The 20,524-nt window shown below is 37.9% G+C and overlaps 1 protein-coding gene across 5 annotated transcripts in view; it reads right to left on the minus strand.

Moving 5' to 3' along the window:
- Foxj3 (forkhead box J3) overlaps positions 1-20,524 on the minus strand; it is a 93,304-nt gene that overhangs the window by 24,935 nt on the left and 47,845 nt on the right. For 3 of the 5 annotated variants that reach the window (XM_021635020.2, XM_021635018.2, XM_060379689.1), the window contains exons 4-5: positions 14,819-14,893; positions 3,516-3,599 (exon numbers count right to left, since the gene is read on the minus strand). In XM_021635020.2, coding sequence (XP_021490695.1) covers positions 3,516-3,599; positions 14,819-14,893 — 159 coding nt within the window. The remainder of the gene's footprint in view (positions 1-3,515; positions 3,600-14,818; positions 14,894-20,524) is intronic. The other 2 variants (XM_060379690.1, XM_021635019.2) reach the window with 1 other exon arrangement.

The raw sequence follows: 20,524 nt of genomic DNA on the forward strand, positions 1-20,524 counted from the left end.
TACAGATAGCAAAACATTCAAGTTTTAAGACTTTATGCAATTAGCTATACACAAACTATCCATAAATAGTGTTGAAAAATCAAAATCCTTCCAGGCACAGTGGCACACACCTGTAATCCCAGCACCTGGGAGGCAAAGGCAGGCAGAGTTAGAGGGCAGCCTGGTGTACTAAGTGAGTTCAGCACAGCCAAGGCTACACAGAGAAACCCTATCTTGAAAAACAAAACAAAACAAAAAACCCACAAATATAAAACAAAAACAAACAACCAAACACACAAAATCCTACCCAGTTGTTTAAATAAGTTTCATGTGCATGAAACCTTCCAGTATTCGCAGGACCTGTTTAAAGCCCCTAGGAGATCTTATTTACAGTTATACACTGAAGGCAACACGCAGTACCTCCCGAGTAGTGCACCCTGGGTATTCTCTCACAACATAATTATCTTGCATTCTGTAGCTAAGAGAGGAACGTGGGTGGCTCTGCTCACGGTTACCTTTCTTTCAAAGGCAGCCTTACTCTTTCTCAGACTCAACCGAGAAACTGAGTCGCAGTACCATGACAACAATCTTAATATAGACTATCCTGAGCCAGCAGCATGGCTCACCAGATAAAAAGTACTTGCCACATAAACCTGATGACCTGACTCAATTTTCAGACTCTGGTGGAAGAACAGTAAATCCAGCTGTCCTCTGATCTCCACACACACGGTACCTGTCCCCGTACTTGTGTGCCCTGATACATTCATGCAAAATAATAAATGAGTGACTATAAGAAAGATTATTCCTTTTTTGACTACCTGTCCACCTTCCAGTTCTTGCCTTATTCAAATGTCAATGATTCCTAACAGCACACAATTTAGATTTTTTTCTTCACCAAAAAGTACTGTTTCAACTTCATTTTTTTTTTTCAAAACAAAAACAAATAACAAAAAAAAAAAAAACCTGGATAATTACAGATATTTTTTAAAGCCAAAATATTTTAAATAGTTCATATACTACTACTTGGCCATTTTTTCTTCAAATAGTTTGTATGTTTTCGAGAATTTAAAACAAAACCATCACAACAATCTCCCCTAAGTGGTCATACGACTTTGCCCCCTGAAAGCTTATACTCCACCAGGCGCTAGAATGACACTACTAACACATCCTGTTCATTCCCCGCCCCCCCCCAAAAAAATCCCATCTTTACAACGGGTTATGAAGAAGACCCTGTCTCCAGCTTCCGCTTTAACTTCTGTAGTCCTGCTAGTCCTTCCTCCTTGCATCATCTCAAGTACGTATCTACTTCAGAAGCCTCACATTTATTTTTAGGATCTCAGAAGAAATTCTTTCCTAGCCCCAATCAGTTGACAACTGACTTAAAATTTACACACCAACAAAAAGATGACTACAAGCATGTGCCACCACTCTTGGCCAAGGCTAAATATCTTAAATCAAGAAGTTACAATTTAAAATAAGTTTTCCCAATTTAAAAGAATGACAAATTGTAACTTCATAATGTAACCTGTTTTTGTTCCTCATTTTTGTTCTGTAATAAACTAAATTAAGAAACTTTAGATTCACAAACATTACTAAAACAGAACATGAAGTAGGGGGTTTCCTTAAATCCAATAGTTATTTAAAACGCAAAGTATTCTAACAAAAGCAAATATATACTACAAAACCTTCTAATGAAAAACAGTACATACTTTACAATCAGCCCCATGAGTACTTTCAGATGAAAACTACAGAAAGAGTGATTTTTCTGGGCAGGAAGTTCTGACTTTGAAGAACATCCTCTTTGAGAATATTTACTGAGCAGTGTCCACACGATGACATGTACCTTACTGTCAGCACATCTCCTCACATGAAGTTCCTCTCCCACACTGCCACCCAAGACAACCTGGGCCAAAATAAAGCATCAGCGGTACTGAGAACCTATCATACATGTGGATGTCTTGCTTTTGTAAAGTGAAAATTAGAAAGCACATTTATTAAGTACCACGTGTACATGGCACATGCAAGAGCACCTGCTTCTCCGACTTCAGTCTTGTGTTTTATACTGTGACTATACAACTGCCAGCAGTCTGGGCCTCTCAAAAGTAAAACAAGGTTTCTCTAAGAGTAACAGAGTAAAGGGAAGGCCTGACATCCAAACACAGTGCAGAGCTGCCAATCCAACTTCCAAAGAGATGAGTGGCAGAGAAAAGACTGCAATCTCTCAGCTCCTTCATCTTACCCACACAGTCAGCTTGGTGATGCCATGGACAAACACTGCACACGTTTCCCTTCCTTCAAACTTCTGGCAACAGATAGTAAATGTTTTGTGTTATACATATCCAGGCATGCAACCTCTCTTTCTAAACCCTGGTTCATTAAAAAACAAAAAACAAAAAAACTCTGAGGACCCAAATTTAATTTTACACAGCTGATGCCTGACTCTAACAAGGCTGCCTACTGTGGCCATGCTCATGTGGCCCTAGCTCAAACCTAGTCTGAGATCCTGATTATTATTAGTTTTTTTTAAAAGACAGTCTCACTGTATATAAAGCCTCAGTCCATTATCTTAAAGACTTAGAAATTATATTCCTTTACCAGCAACAGGCAGGCATATGTCAAATATATTTCCCCACACACTCAGTTTTCTTCACATTACAATCTTTCTTCCTAATGTACTCTGCAAACATGTAATATATATTAGAGGCTGCATAAAATACTACTGCTAGAGATATGAAAACTTTGTCTTTAAGGGGAGATTAGTCTAGTGAAGGGACAATATAGGAAAAAATTAATATAAAGTGTATGTGTGATTTTACAAAAGAACTTCATAAAAATTCCACAACCACAAATGCAAACATAAGGAAAGGCTTTAATTAGTAGTAAACACCAGAAGCGAGTCCAATAACAGAAGAGGATGAGGATGAACGGTCAGCTGACATGCTACAACTGGAGAAAGGCTGAGGAAAACTGAGGTCCGGTCAACATATGATGGCAGCTGCAGTGCTGACTCTACGTATGATTACACACACAACTGAAATATTAACCAAAGGTCTTTCTCTCTTTCAGTACTGTAAATTAGCTGTAACCATGGATTCATACCAACACAGGCACACAGACTATATACAAAGTAACCCCTACATGGGTTAAAGTAGGGGAAAGCACTCTGAGGACAATGAAGAAGAGTTGATGTAACCAGGTAGAGCATCTGTGAAATGGCTGTTATTTAAAATCAATCCTCAGTGTTGGAAGTACAGAGCAAAGCTACCAGACTAAGGCTCAGAAGCCTAGAGTGTGAGTCTCACACAGGAGGTGTGTCCTAATAGAGCAAAACCTTCAAGCAATTCCTAAACTGCCTTCCCTTGCTCCAACTGTGAAGATCAAACAAAGTGGGTCTGAGAAGTGCTGTGGAAGTGCACAACACTATAAAACAAAATCTTACTTTGCGTGTGATTGCACTTCCTCTACTGGAAATGAACTATTAAGAGTCTACATTTTTTATATGCTCAACACTCATGAATCATGATAATGAGCTTTACCCGTTCTACAGATCGTGCCCTCTTCTTTGGCCGAGTAGGCAGTGTATCTTCCTTCGGATTGGTGTCTATTGCCCAGTAAGAACCCTAAAGATAAAGAAATAAATAATATTAGTTGTATATTACAGTAAACCTTTAAACATTTAAAGAAATATTTATAATCTACTCCAAACCCAAACATTTTGAAACTGTAACAGACAAAAAGTATAGGAAGAAACACGGCTGCTCATTTGTGTTGGTGGCCCCAGGCACTGAGCATCAGGCCTCACCTTGCCAGGAAAGGGTCCCTGTCTCCAGCCCAAAATTAAGTTACCCAAATGGGCCTCATCCTTGTGGTCCTCCTGCTTCAGCCTCATGAACAGCTGTGATTATAGGTATGTACAACTGTGCCCAGCAAAACTCTAGTTTTAAAATGAGAAAAAGGAAGCTCACAGCTGAATTGTTAGAGAAACACTCCTATCGGTCTCAGGCTGAGGGCTCTTGTCACAACTGAATCAAGAGAAAACCAACAGCCAACTGTGTTTTTAGTATGTGACTCATTCTTAATTATTTTTAATTTAAAAATGGGGGGTGAGTATGCGGGTGTGCATTCACAAGCACACACAAGTGGCCAACGTACCACATCAGCTGTCTCCTCTATCATGCTCTACCTTGAGACAGGCTTCTCGCTGACCTAGAAGCTCAGTACTTCACATGGGTAGGTTGGCTGGCTGTGGGTGCTCTAGATCTGCCTGTCTCCATCCCTCAATGGTGAGGTTACAAGAACATGCAACCATACCCAGCTTTGTCTATGGTAGCTGGAATTTGAACTCAGGACCTCATGCTTGCAGATCAAGCACTATCACCTCCTAGCTTCCCTGGCACTGTAACCGATTCTCAATAATTGTTACTGATATGAGATTTACACCTAACAGTATTTTACAGTTAAAGATACTCTACTCTCTATAGTCCAGAACTCCACAAATCTAAATGTAAGAAGAAAAAATTATAAAGACAACTGCTTGAACACATTCTGTCTACATAGGGATATCCTGAGGCCTGCACATAAACCTTTTATTGCTGAGAAAAATTCCACTGATCACAATTTTCTCCTTTTCATACAGCAAAAATTTTAAGCAGCAAACTTTTAGTTAAGGAGTTGGGGTCTGTATTTATGAATACTGGTTTACAGTCTCTCCTCATCTCCTCTTCGTGTGACTTTACTGCGACTGCAATGGTGACCTCATGAAATAAGCTAGAAACTGCTTCTCCCACGAGTGTATGTGTTTATGTAAAAATGTGTAGGGTGGGTAATACTTTTTCCTAAAGTTTCACTGTCTAGTCTCACTGCTTCTGATTTGTTCATATCATTGTCCTCATCATCAAGACATATCCAGGTTCACCTTTGTCCAGGCTAGCCTTACGCTTAAAATCCTCCTGCCTCAGCCTCCTGAGCATCTGGGATCACAGGCCTGCACCACCAGACCTGACTCAGATTACCGCTCTTTATTATTTTCCTGTTTTACAATCTATTTTTACATTTTGTTGGGGAGATGCACACTAGAGCACTCCCGAAGGGTCACAGGGAAGACTTGTGGGAGCCGGTTCTCTTCTTCTATCATGTAAAATTGAACTCAGGTTGCCAGACTTTGTGTAAACACTCTAACCTGATCTTGCCAGCTCTATTCTCATCTCTCTTCATAAAGCACTTAAAGCTATAAGCATCTTTCAAAATAATGCCTTAGCTAAGTCTCAAAATGATAATAGTCAGTTCTATTATCATTCAGTCCAAAATAGTTTTCCAATATTTTCTGTAATTTCTGTTCTGACCAGAGATATTTTTTAAATGTTTATTTTCTAATTTTACTTTCTTCCTTGTTCCTCTATTGTGCCCCTTTAGAGATCTACTAACGTTTGGTTTGTTTTATGGCCTACCTTCATGAGCATTCCCACACTCATCAGCAAAGAAATTATTCCTGACACAGACAGGTATGAGTTCAGATCCTTGCTGCTTTTCTGTCTTGTTATTCAATTACTTGCTCAGAAATCCATTAAATTTGCTGGCAGTAACTGTGGGTTTGCCTACTTCTCTTTTTCATTTCAGAAGGTTTCTGACTTCAGCTTTTTAAAAAAACTGGTTTTGGACACATTTCTAATTTTTAGACATTCCTGATACACCAACCTACTCTCTTCTGCTATCTTCAATGTGTCAGGCAATGAAGTTTTCATTTTAGATAATTAACTTTTCAGCTCTACACTTTTCTATTTGCTCAAAATTATATGAATGTATTTTATCTTAACTACCGAGCAGGGAGGATGCTTTTATGGGGCTGACACCAGGACTTCATATGTGCTCTACCAACAGTGAAAATACAGACGGACGCATATGTTTCTTTTGAAATTTATGTCTCCTCAATTAGGTCATTTATTCCTTCTACTTGATTTAGTAGTAAATAAGATATTTTCAAATTTTACTTTAGTCATATCATTGCTTCTCATCTTTTTAAGCAAGTGGACCAGGAGATTATTCCGAGTAATACATCATGTTGATTTCTAACAAACCTACTTTAATATTTTGAGAGTCCTAAGTTACAATAAGATCATGTATTGATCCATAACCTTTATTCAAATCCCTAATATGGTCAGATTATAAAACAAATTATCACAACTTTACTTCCAAATGTATCCAGAAAATTAGTATTACAGTTTACCATAAACTTTTCCTTATAGTTATAAAATTTTAAATATTATTTTACAAATAATAACGCACAGTAGAAACAACCTTGAAATGCTCTGTATGGCCTATTCAGATTAAGAAAATTCGTAAGTACAGAAAATAAATAAATGGTTGCCCGGTACTTGAAATGAGAGAAGGTGGGGGAGGGGGAGACACATTAATAGATACTGTTTTCTTTTCAAGGTGATGAAATAGAAATGTACTAGAGTTCAGCTTCACAAATAAGGTAACCGTATACAAGTCATATCTAAACGAAAATGTGTATCTAAAAGGAGATACTGTGGTTTCAATGAGAACAGCTCCCACACGCTCTTGTTTGGGAAGGTTTAGGAGATGTGGCCTTGCCGGAGGAGGGGTGTCATAGGAGGTAGACTTTGAGGTTCCACACCAGATCAGGATATAAAGCTCTCAGCTACTCTTCCAGTGCTATGCCAGTCTGTTTCCCACCAAAACTATCATGGACTAACCCTCTAAAACTAAAGCCAAGCCCCCAATTAAATGCTTCCTTTTGTAAGAGTTGCCTTTGTCATGGCCTTCTCGTCAACACAACAGTAACTACGACAGGGAAAAAGGAATTAAGAGGCCTCTAGCCTAATACTAGTTATGCATGACATAGCCAACTCACTGTCAGAAAACAAAGTCAGTGGCACTGCCTGGAAGGAATTCCTATCTCCTGGTTTCTGGCTGAGTCCTAGCTTTCCTTTAGACTATGCGAGCCACTAGCGTTCTTGCTCAGAGTTTTATTTTAGCTTGTGCACCTGTGCGCATGTGTGTGCACCATGTGTATGCAGCTCCCAGAGACCAGAGGTCAAATACCCTACGACTAGATTTATAAGTAGTAGTGAGCTGTCCAATGTGGGTACTAAAACACGACAAGAGTGTTTGCTACACGCACTGAATGCCTTGACCCAGTGTAACACACACGTACACGCACGCGCGCCCGCACCAATTTAAAGAATAACTTACAAAAGCACAATTAAAAGGATCATACATAAATATTAACTTGAAATGAATCATGAATGTAAATGTAAAGCATCAAACTTACAGAATAAATGAAAAAAATCTTTAGGTACCATTTGACTGTCTGGAGAGCACACAAAAATCACTAAATAGTAAACTAAAAATAAATTCTATTTCATTAACATTTAACATGACTACTCTTTTTACAGCATAATTTAAAAATAAAAAGGCAAACCTCAGTCTGAGAAAATATTGTCACAACATAAACATACCAAAAGATCTCCATGCGGAACACATACATACATACATACACACACACACACACACACACACACACACACACGCACACAAGTGCTGGAGTGAGAGTTCTGGTTTCTTTAAAAACCATTTATATTATATTATTGTCTTTATTTTAATCCCAGGTGTGGGATAAGAGGCCTCGTCACAGTATGTGATTATGACTTGCCTTGTGCACTAGCAAGGGTGTGGTTTTTCCAGCTGCAGATAAGTTTAATTCTGGGAACTCTGGAGAAGATATTCCAGAGCCCCAACACAGGAGGAAGAGTGGGGGCACTCTGAAGAAGGCAGCTGCTGCTCCCCTCTTGTTGTTCCTGATTGCTGTTGCTACAGTTTGATGAGAAGTTGGGGATATCCTGTTGGCAAAAATCAATCCTGCCTCAAAGAACTCAATGTCCCTAATCAGCAGGAAGTAACCTATGGAGGTCTTCTCTCCTGTCCTCTTAACCTTCTTTCTCTCCTACCTAGTGATGGGTGGCTAGAAAGGATTAGAGTGGAATAACGGCTGGAAGGGAGATAGAGGCATAAGAACACAATAAAATATATTTTAAAAAAAATATGTCAGCAAACAACATTTTAAAAAAGATTTAAGAAAACCTTCAGAAAAGATATGAACATGTCTCTGAAAAGATGCTTTTTAAAAACCAGTGGTGGTTAGGATTGGACAAATCAAAACTATGGTGAGATACTGGTTCACACTTAAAGTGAAAGCCATCCCTAAGCCTCCAGCGTTGCTGTAAGAAATTAAAGTAGCATAACCACAGGAAGAATAACATGCGTCATCTCCCACTTACCCAGCAGCCTGGCAATCTTTCCACTCATTAGCCAAGAGGACTCAAAGAAAACACGTAGATGATTCCTAGTAGTTTTTAAACAGTCCCAAACTAAAAAGACCCCAACTTGTCTAATAATAAATAAATGAATAAACTGCCTTTACATATTCAGAAATTAGAACATGAGTCAATAAAAAGCCACCGATGGTGAAAAGCAGCCAGCACTGTCAGTGTGAAAGCATACACACCCATATGCCTGACAATGCCATTTCTGAAAGTTCCCTTATATGAAAAGAATCCTATGAAGAACTCAAAGATCTAAAACCAGGTGTGACTGATTTCATCTGGAATCAAAATCAGTCATATAAAAGAGCTCTGGGCTCTTTTATATGACAACATACGAATATAAAGATCAAGTCATACCAACAACACTTTTGCACACATCCTGCGCCCCTCCCCAACCTGAGAAAGAGCATAACAGGTTAATCTGTACAGTCCCAAATATCACAGCTTCCACTGACTACATTTTCCAAAAATCAATCCCCTAAACTTCAAGGTGTACTAAAATTAAAGTTAATTCCAAAGAGGGAAAAACAAACAAACAAACAAACAAACAAGCAAACAAAAAAAACCAACCAACCAACCAAAAAAAAAAGAAAAAGAAAAAAAGAAAGGAACAGCAAATGTAGTGGCTCATGCTCATAATCCTAGCACCTGGGAGTCTGAGGCAGGAGGACTAATTTGAGTTCTGGGCCAGCTTGAGCAATAAGAAGCTTCTATCTCTAAAGATTTAACAAACCAAAAACAGAAAAAATAAAGGTATATCATAGATCAACAAGTAATTTAAAAGACTTTATTATCATAATAAAGTATGTATTACCTTATATAAAGTGCATCTTCTACTAATTCAAAGTACCCTGCTTTATCACATACAAGCCTCAGGTTGAAAATACTCTTAATAAACATGTTACTATTTGATTAGGTAGAAACAGTAATAACTTTATATTCCAGGGAGAGCAATTCCTATCCTAAGTGCTGTACTAAGTAGCTAACAAATCATATTTTAAATAACTAAATTGTCAAGCATATGCTCACTGTTGCTGCTCTTCCTTAGCTCTCAATGCACACCTATTTACAGAACTTCAGAAATGACACCAGACCCTTTCATTCCTACTTCCATAGTTTTATATCACATCTAAATCTTTTTTTTCTCATTCACAGTTTATATGTAGCCATCTCTCTTCCTTCCCCACAACTTCTTAGGATGCTCCTGCAATCTGCATGTCCCATATAAAAAGCAACTATACTTGCCAGTGAGTCTGGTTTATTCCTATTGCCTCAATATAATAAACATCATTTTTTTCTCCAAAGTGTTTACTTTAAGCACCAGAGCCACTCACTCTCTCAAACACAAAGGAGACTATTAATGATTAAATAGTGGGCACTCAAAGGCAGGCTGCTTGGCTGGCTAAATGAATGAATGCATGCATAAACAACTACCCCACTGCCAACTTAGGTTCCTGGAACATTCTTGTGGAACAAATGCAGAGTCCATCACTTTTAAATACATTAATTATCAAATTAGGTAAATGATACCTAAAAGGACAGCTAAGTAATTTACTCCTAAATTAATAAATTTAAAATATGTAATTACCATACTGATTTAATAAATGGCTCTTCTAAATGTTAAAGATATGTAAAAGTACCTTAAGTGCTTTTCTTTAATCAGTGCCCTAACTTAACTATTTGGAATTTTTTTATGGTTAAGTATGTTTCACTGCATCATTCTGGATGTCTAAGAGACACCCAGCTCACCTATCTTTAATATGTGACCCACTAAAACAGCAGCCTAATATAACTACTAGCTGCATCAGTTTTTGAAAACCTCAATATTTATCATTATTTGGACTAGTCCTAAAAGAAAGGAATCTCAAGATCTAAGAGCAACAATTCTCATAGCCCTCAGATGGTCATTGTGTGTGAGAAACCCACAGGATGGAATACATGCAATAAGATGAAACAAACAGTTTTGCTCATGACATGGATGAATCTCAAACACATCATGTTAAATCAAAGAAGGCTAACTAAAAAGACCATGTTCTGTATGAGTCCTATTACATACCAACCTGGAAAAGGCAAAATTTTAAGAATCAAAAACTCTTCAGTAATGGCTAGGGCCTCAGAAAAGGGGAGCCTGATTTCCTACAGAATGAAATACATCTTGATCACAATGGTTATATTATACACTTCTTAATTTTTCTAGAATTGTAGACTAAAATTTATTTATGCGTATAAAAAAAATAACTTTTAGGTTAAATACTTGGTACAATGGTTAGCTCCACAAAGAGGGAGCACAACAACAAGGTGTCGCCTGCATGTGCAAATAACAGGCCGCTGAGAATAACAGTTCACAGAACACCGCAGTGCTGGAACAGAAACTACTTTATGAGTCTTTCATAAGTATTTTATTGGAATACCTATCTATTATCAATGCTGGCATTTGATTTCCAAAGATTTTTTTTATTTTTGTACATATATGCATAAGTGCCAGAGGCTGCCCATGGAAGCCAGAAGTGAGTGCTGGATCCCCTGGAGTTGTTAATTAATGGACAGTTGTGAGCCACCAGGTGTGAGTGCTAGCAACTTGAACTTGGGTCCCCTGCAAGAACAGGACCCAATCTTTCTAGCCTTTTGTTGTTTAAACAAAGCTTCTCACTCCATTGCTCAGGTTGGCTTCAGCCTCCTAGGTAGAACTGTAAGTACACATGGCACCATGCCAAGATATCTTTGGCTTTCACACCTCACTGTGTCTAATGACTGATATGACATCAATGACTGACCTTCGCCTTGACATTCATCACTAGCACCATCTATTTCTTTACTTTTGAACCTTGTTATTAATTCCTTTAATCACTGATTCACCTAAAGTTTGTTCAGACTGCCCCTTCAAGTACACTTGATTATTTCCTATGCCAGATAGCAACTGGGGCTCTTAGCTCCAATGATTTAAAACCATTAAGTCTACTCATATAGGTCAAAACCAGCAAACTTTAAAGTATCTTTTACAAACTCCCATGGGGTTTTTTTCCTTACTCTAAAAAATACAATGTGTTTATTTTTATCCAACCAAACTTTCAGTTATCCCTTTGTCTTATTTTCTCAAGCTTTACACAAAGACACAGATAAACAGTCAACTTCCTCATAAAATACATGCACTATGTTGAGACAGCTGTTTTTAAAAATTGACTGATTATGTATGCATATTCTGTCTGCATGTACACCTGCATGCCAGAAGAGGGCACAAGGTGTCATTATAGATGGTTGTGAGCCACCATGTGGTTGCTCTTAAACTCTGAGCCATCTCTCCAGCCCTAAGACAGGTGTTAAAGTACACTTTTGTCTTCCTTCTTTGGGACAAATACCTGATTCTTGCTAAACTGTTAAACTCTTAATGTTCTTTTTTATGATCTCAAATCTTTATAGTTTCTCTACAAATTTTGAAAATAAGATGTCTTAAAGAGGGCCCAGGTTCAATTTCCAGCACCAACATGGAAGCTCACAACCATCTTTAACTACAATCACAAGAGATCCAAGAACCTCTTCTGGTCTCTGGGGTACCAGGCACACATAGTAAACAGATGTATATGCAGATAAAACACCCAAATACATACAATAAATTAAGTAAATAAACACTTAAAGTAGTAAATAAAAGTGACTTATTCACAGAAACGTACTAGTTTCAAGATCAAGTTTGCAACATCAACTTCTAACCATAATCATTAAGAAAATGGCTATTACTCAAACCTAGCTTTGGGATCCCAAGTGAAAGCAATTGTATTATTATAAACCTAGTTTGTAAGATTAAATAAAATTAATGAGAATAACAGAAGGTTTGAATATAAAACATTAAAACCAGAGACAAACGGTAAAAGCTGAAAGCTCCTACTTCTCAGTGTTCAATCCATTCTCAAAGATTCTCTTTTTAAATTTGTGCATGTGTATCTCTGTGCATAGGTTTGTGCACATGAATGTACAGAGGCCAGAAGAGGGTGTTGGAGCTCCTGAAGTTGGAGTTATGGGTTGGTAGGAACTGCCTAATGCAGGTACTGAAAACTGAACTCAGGCCACCAGCAAGCGTGGTACATGTGTTTAACAATGAAGCCATTTTTCCAGTCCCTTTGTACTTTAACTACATATTGAGTTAAACGGTCCAAAAAGTAATTGCAAAATGAACCCTATGTTTTTAACAGCAACCTTACTCCAAAATACATTTTAATTAAAAAAGGAAAGGGTTTTATCTTCTGTGCAAAAGAAAATAAAACTGACAGCCAAGTATTTAATGGCCTTCCAAATGGTTACAATTTAGTTAAATTAAATAGTTAGAAAACAGGTATTAATTTTAGTGATTATTTATTCCCTTAAAAAGTTGAACTAGGCATGATGGCACATGCTTACATTCCCAGCACTAGGGAGGCAGAGGCCTGCTATAAGTTCAAGGCCAGCCTGGTCTCCATAACAAACATCAGGCCAGCAGGGCTTCATAGTGTGACCCTATCTCAAAACACAAACATTTTTAACAAGTTAAATCAGAATCACATGTTTATAAAATCCAACTAGTGCCTTCATAGATTTTAAAATTATTTGTCTTTTAAAGATAATTTTCAACCTGAGTCATATGCATGAAAATTGCTGGGTGTGGTCATACACAATTTTAAAACCCAGCACTCAGAAAGGGAGGCAGATGCAGGCAGATCTTTATAAATTTGAGGCCAGACTGATCTACATAGCAAATTCTAGACTAGCCACGGCTATACAGTATGATCCTATCTTTAAAAAAAAAAATAAAATAAAAATAAAAACTAAAAAAGGGAAGGACATTAAAAAAATAACTAGTTCTTTTTAAAATAAGACTATTTCAAAGAACATTTTTTTTCATTACCCATTCCTATTCACAGTATTAGTTAAAAACACAAAAGAAAAGTAGAAAGTAAGACCATCATTAATAATCCATTCAGTCTTAATGAAAGCCTCTGGGAAAGCAAGTCCTTGACAGTGCTCTGAAACACAGCTACTTATGAGTGCGGGAGTCAAGAAATAAATGTTTAGCTCTCCACCTTTACCCTCAACGCCTTAGGGACCTTGAAGAAGATGTAAAATGATTATCAACCAGGGTACCTCCTAATGACACTGACCTCTGTGCAAGCAACTGGGGTTCACCAGTGAGCAAGATACACATGATCGTCACCCTCAAAAATTTAGACTCTGTAGATAACTAATGAAGAGTGATGCCTGGGGTATGGAATCAGCATTTCTGCAAGACTGCTGGCTGCTTTGTGAAAGATCCTGTGAACAGAGACAGCAAGCCCTAAATCAGAGACCAGGTAGCTGATGTAATTAGACAGTTGCTACAGAAGAGAAAACAAGCTTCAATGAAATACAACTGGAGCTCAATCCCGAGGGCTAAGCATGGACGGCCAAAAGTATGAGAGGAAAAGAACCATACAGGACCATGTGAAAGACATGCTTAGAAACTTAAAGATGATCTTCAGAGTAAGACATGAATGAGCTACAAATGAAATGACAGAGTAAAACTGAAAAGGGTATTTTCTAACAAAGAACATCTAACCACTTTCATAAGAATGTTATCTTGCCAACAAGCCCAGGTGTCTCACCATCCAAATCTAGCAACTTCTGTTGACAACCAAGCATAATCCCACCCAGCAATCCAAGCTTTAGAAGAGAACTGACTCTACATAACTTATAGCTACACTACTGTTGCACAGCTACTGAAACATAACAAGGGGAGTCTCCAGATAAAACCCTAAAACTGTAATGCCATCAGAAGATAATAAACTAAGAGGGTGGAGTACAAATAAACTTTTATTTCATTAAAGCACTTTTTCCTCACCAAGTGTACAGTTCAACCCCAGAGAGTAACAGCCCTGATAAATAGCTCATCATCAGATTAGATTCCACACGCAACACTAAGAAAACCAAGCAAAAGCTAGGTAAATAAAGCAAGGCAAGCTATCAATGACAAGTTCTAGCTGGCTTCTCTTTTGTTTGTGTTTTTTTGTTGTTGTTGTTTTGTTTTGTTGCTCAAGACAGGGTCTGTCTTGTAGCCTTGATTATCCTGACTGGCTTTATAGAGCCAGCTGGCCTCGAACTCAGATCTGCCTTCCCCAAGTGCTGGGATTACTGATGTGCACCACTGCACACAACTCTCTAGCTGGCTTCTTTATCACTTTAAAGGCCCTCTCAAGCTGAGGGTGGTAGCAAAGCATTTAATCACAGCAGTCAAGAGACAGAGGCAGGTGGATATCTGTGAATTCCAGGATAGCCAGGGATACATATTGAGGCCCTGCTCCCAAAAAGCAATCATTCAATCAATCAATCAATAAATGGGGTTTTCAAAAGACTTGGTCCCTATCACATATCCCCTCAGCCAGGCTGGGCAGGAGTACTTTGCTATTTCACCAAAACTCCTGATCAATGAACTAGATAAGGTCTTGATTCATGTGCTAAGAGACATATCACTTCAATTTAAGAAAATGTCCTACCTTTCCGGGATCATCCTTGGATCGAGGCACTTTAAGGAAACATTTGTTCAGTGACAGATTATGTCGTATGGAATTCTGAAATTAAAAAAGAAAACCATTTTTGGGTCAATGGACTATTAAAACCCTACTTCATCTTTAAAAACAAAATAAGAAACCTACATAGTTTTATGAACTGGAATAAGTTACAAATAGAGCCAACTTTTAAAATAAGCTTCAGGGGCTGAAAAGATGGCTCAGTGGTAAGAGTGCTTGCTGCACTTGCAGAAGACCAGAATTTGGCACCGACATCTGGCAGCTCACAACTAACTGTAATTGCAGCATCAGGGAACCTACTCCTGTTCTGGTCTTTTACGAGCATCCACCCTACGTGCACATACCTATATGGACTCACATACATACTTTAATATAAAAATAAAATGAGCTTCAAAGTTAAACCTCTCTGGTTTTCAAATTAGGCATAGCATATTGCAAACAAAAATAAGTTATTGGACTAGTCAAGTCTCAGCAGATTCAATGACATATATATATTTAGCATTTAGAACCTTAATGATGTAAAAAGATGCCTAGGATGCAATGTTAAACACTAAGTATCAAACACAAAACTGCACATATATTATGCTTTAACTGTGTATGTAAGATTTATTTTAGACGTGGAAGTGTTTTTATCTGCATGTATGTCTGTACACCACATGTATGCATACCTGGTGCATATAGAAGCCAGAGAGGGCATTAGATCCCCTGAAACTGGAGTTATAGCAGATTCTGAACCACCATGTAGGTTCTGTGAACTGAACCCAAGTCCTCTAAAAGAACACCAAGTGCTCATAACCTCTGGGCCATAATTTCAATCCCTTAACTGTGGTTAATTCTTGAAAATACATCAGAAGGGCAAATGTCAGAAGTTATTTTATATAGGTTTTACGGTGATAATTTTTTTCCTTCTTTTTACTTTCTTACAAGGTCCAAATGGCTTACAGTGACTTTCTTTAAAGTGTTAAGACCAGGGATATATAGCTGAACAGGAAGGAGAGCACTTGCTTTGCACGCACAAGTCAGATTCACTCTCAGCACTGCAACAAAAAAAGTGTAAAAATGCCACTGTGCTTGGAATCAGAAGACAAACTATCCTATGGTGGATAGAAATTTCAGAACTTTAAATAAATTAGGCAAATACAGCTATCATTTCAACAACACTATTAGGACTTTCACAAATAGCTGTATCTTGAAATAATGTCTTCTAAAAAAGATATATACATGCCACTTTATATGAACTGAGACCCTTTTTTTAACCTTTAAAAGTTATTTTTTAACTGAATGATTAATTTTTTAATTTTTCTTATTGGGGAAAGTACACAGACCATTTCTGAGTGAATCACATCTAGTATTTATTTAATTTCTATATGCACACAAGAGTATGCATGTATGGAGGTCAGAGGATAACTTGTGGGAGTCATCTCTCTCTTTCCTTCATAAAGGTCCTGGAGATGAAAGTCAGGTAAACAAGCTCAGTAGTTAAGTATATTTAACCACTTAGCCATCTCACAGACCCACAAAGCCCTTCACAGTCATTTTTTGGGAAGATAATAGGAATGAGAAGGAGTAACAGAGGTGGTGAACATGATAAGAGTACATTAATGGAGAAAAATGTCATAATGAAATCCCTTGCTCTGTAATACAAACTGACAAAATGGAAAAAAAATCAAATTTTCTAAAACAGAAACAAATTCCACTGCTTTATTACAAAGGCATGCAGAAACAACAAGGTTCTATCTATAAAGGAAAAAAAAAAAACCTGTAAGAAGATACAAGGTTATTAAAACAAGAGAAGGAAAAGGACATGAAGGTGGGGGGGGGTCTGGGAGGAGGAGAGAGTTTGGGATGGATAGCATCAGGATACAATAATCTGTCAAAGAATTAAAAGCAGTAGGATAAAACTATGCTAAGTACAGAAGCCCAAGAAAAGACAACTTCTTCAATACAGCAGAAAAGAACTATGTGTCACTTAGGTGACAGGAAAATGCCTTTGGAGACTCAGAGTATTTGTGAAACAAACAATCTATTAATGAATAAATAGGACTGTATTAATGAATAAATAGGACTGGAGAATGACTGTTAACAGAAAATATCCCAAAGCTTCCTTTTACCCAATTAAATGCTCCAAAATACATACCCAAATAACTTCTATTTATCCATTTACCCTCAAGTGGCCACATGTTTAGTAGAGAGAGACTCCAACTACATTTAGCCACTTCTTAAAATGCTATCTTTGGGGGTGGAGGGGTCACATTTTTTGGCAGAATGTCTACTATATTTTAATATAAATTTCTGAAGTCTATTCAGAGTGCTTAGCCCTAAATGAGATATCAATCTCATAGTCCTTCCCTCAAGACTCAAGGACCGATGAGGGGCAAAAAATTCTAAGAGCCAGAGCTGGCAAATGACTTTAGATGCAGCACCTATGAGCTCACAGAGATTGTGACAGCATGCACAAGACCTATATAAGCCCAAAACAGACAAAAATCCAGGCAAAAAGAGGTCGGCACGAAGTCCTACGCTTCGCTGAAGAGCTACTGACATTTCACTGCTGTGAGAAGGTAAAGTCAGTGTTCTTCAATGGCATGACACCTGGTATAGAGACTACAAGCTAAGGCAGACTCAATGTCCAAGAGCAGTCAGAAAATGCAAACTGAACTCAATGGACTTTAATGAAGAGGAGAAGGTAAGACTTCGATGGGTAGGGAGGTAGAAGATGGGGATGAATGCAATCAAAATACAGTATATAAAATTCTCAAAATTTTTTAAAAATTTCTTTAGTCTACAAAGAATGTATACAGTAGAACTTTCCTCTCCAAAGTTTATGTATACAGAATATAACATCTCAAAATATTCTCTCAAAAATATATTGTATGCATTTTTATCAAGAGATATATACAGACTATATTTTGAAAACCATCTCACTACCCAACTGTAAATTAAAAAATCTAAAAATGTTAATTCTACCTCTACTTGGAATGTAAGCAACTACAAAGAATGCTTCATCTCAAACAATGACTGAACACCATTTATTGTTTTTTTAATCAATTATTTTGGAACTGTATCAGATCTAAGATTACAAGGCAACTAATGAGATTGCAATCCTGGGGGGGGGTTCATGTATTTCATTGTATACATGTATAAAATTCTCAAAATGAAAGAAAACCACATTGCTAAGAACAAGGCTGTTCCAGGGAAACTGAATATGAAAGCTGTCTCACCTTTAGCAGAACACTGACAAGCTGACCACCGTCAAGCAGGTTCTAAGAAACTTAATTTTTAAAAGTTTTTTCTGAGAAAAAGTTTTTCTGTATAGCTCTGGCTATACTGGAACTCTCTCTGCAAACCAGGCTGGCCTCAAACTCATAGATTCACCTGCTGAGATGTGTGCCACCACGCTCAGCTGAAACTTACTAAAATTTTAAAAGACTAAGTTACTGGGCTAGTGAGTCAGTTTACATTAAGAAGAACCCCAGACATAAAAAGTTGTTCTCATGCTCAGTCTCTTCTCCATTAGATTACCATGTACTCACTAGAAGGATTGCTGTAGCCAGGGGGCGTGGTGTAGAGGCTGGCAGATCTCTGTGAGTTCGAAGCCAGCCTGGTCAACAAAGCCAAGTGCAGGACAGCCAAGGCTATACAGAGAAACCCTATCTCAAAAAGCGAAAAAGGAAAAAAATAAAAAAATAAAAAGGGGGTGGGTGGGTGGAGGGAAGCAAGCAAGCAAGAAGGCAAGAAAGAAAGAAAGCAAGACTAGAGTAGGATAAAGTACCCAGAAGAGTAGTCTCCCATGATAACAGAAAATAAGGAAGTGAGTGTCAGCCGTAGAAGAGTGAAGAGCAGACACCTCTAAGCCCACCAACTTTCCATAGATTTTTAACAAAGCATAAATACTTAAGTCTGGGATAATGGCAGCAAAATCCCGCCTCCATAGCCCTTTGCCAAGGCTTCATAACTTGGAAAAGTTATGGAAAAAAGCACTTCTACAGAGGGACAGGAAACCCTTTTTCAGGACATAAGTTCCTGTATGGTACACTGCAGGGAAAAGTAGAAGCAAAACCCTTCTTTTCTGGGAGAGGTATAAAGATGCTGCCCTACACTCTAAGAACTGATGCTGGTACCATACAGATGATGGGTCAGCTACATTTCAGAAAGGTGCAGGGATTCCCATCCAAAAGCAACCACAGCTTTAAAGCTACTCTGACTTGAACCAGAAGGACACTGAATAACAGCAGTTTGATGACTGAGGGGGAGAAAAGTATCCAATGAGACTCCTGCTTGTTAAAGGTCTAAATACCTAAACTCCAAAGAGACAAGAAAACTAGGGGGGAGGAGGGGTTCTACAGCATACAAGCCCCTTGCTGAAGTGCAAGGCAACAGGTGCACAATGCTGGAAGAATGAGAAGCCTGTAGCATGCGTAAGACAAAGTCAGTATCACCATCCACATTCCGTTCAACGATTAAGACTGACCAAGTTTCCCTGAGGGAGACTGAATAAAAAAATGTTATCTATTTACAAATAAAAACACTTTATTTGATCTCTTTTGTTCTGGTACTTGGTCAAAGTGTATATGAAAAAGAAAACATCACTGTCAGAGACACAACCCAACTGAGAGAGAAATGAAATTTTACAACTGTCAGAAACAAATTCTAAGCATGATTAATATATTCAGACCCAGCAGAAAATGAAGTAAACAATTTGCATTGAGAGATGAAGAACTTTAATAGATTTAGAAACCATAAAAAAACAAACATAAATGATAAAAACAGAAATGCTAGGGGGTATATAGCTCTGTAAAGAAGCCTTCTAGCACACACTAGACATGTTTGAGTTCTATCCCCAGCAATGACCCCCCCATAAGATAAAAGAATTCCTCAGCTGAGCCTATAAATAAATTGGACACTGGAAAAAAAGCTTGGGCAACTTCAGGACAGATCAGCAAATATTTTCCAGACAGAACCAGCATATACGCACAGATTTGAAACAAACAATTATGATCCTTAGAAGACTCCTGGACAGAGAAAAAATAAGCAGAAGGAAAATTCAAACAAGTGGAAAATCTTACAGAACACCACAGGATATCAACCCGCACAACACAAGAATTTCAAAGAACATCAAGCAAAATTTTAAAAAAATCAAGCAACAACAACAACAAAAATACTAAAAGTCTGAAGGCATATAGCTCAGTGGTCAGAGTGCTTGTTTGCCATGCATGAGACCCTAGATTAGATTCCTAAGGCACGTGAGCGTATACACACACACACACACACACACACACACACACACACACTCCCCTACACTCCTATTTGGTTTGGTAGAATAGACCTATAATCTCAGTACTTGTGAAGCAGACGCAGGATCAGGAGTGCAAGGCCCACCTACATTATACAATATCTCAAAAAATAAGGGGGGGACGATACTTAAAATGCTGAAAAACAAAAAGAAGACATCTTGAAGGCAACTTCAAGAGAAAAAAAGACTGTGCGTAGAGATCTAAAGATAAGAATTTCAATGCATTTTTTCAAAACTATGTGGGGCAGAAACAACTGAGTGATGTTTTAAATGACTAAAAGGGGGGGGAAAAGCCAATTACATTTACAAAGATAATCTTTATTAAAAATGAACGAAAAAGGCTGAGGATGTAGCTCAGTGGAAGAGTGCCTGCCTGGGTT

Source organism: Meriones unguiculatus, chromosome 3, assembly GCF_030254825.1.
Source record: "Meriones unguiculatus strain TT.TT164.6M chromosome 3, Bangor_MerUng_6.1, whole genome shotgun sequence".
NCBI lineage: Eukaryota > Metazoa > Chordata > Mammalia > Rodentia > Muridae > Meriones > Meriones unguiculatus.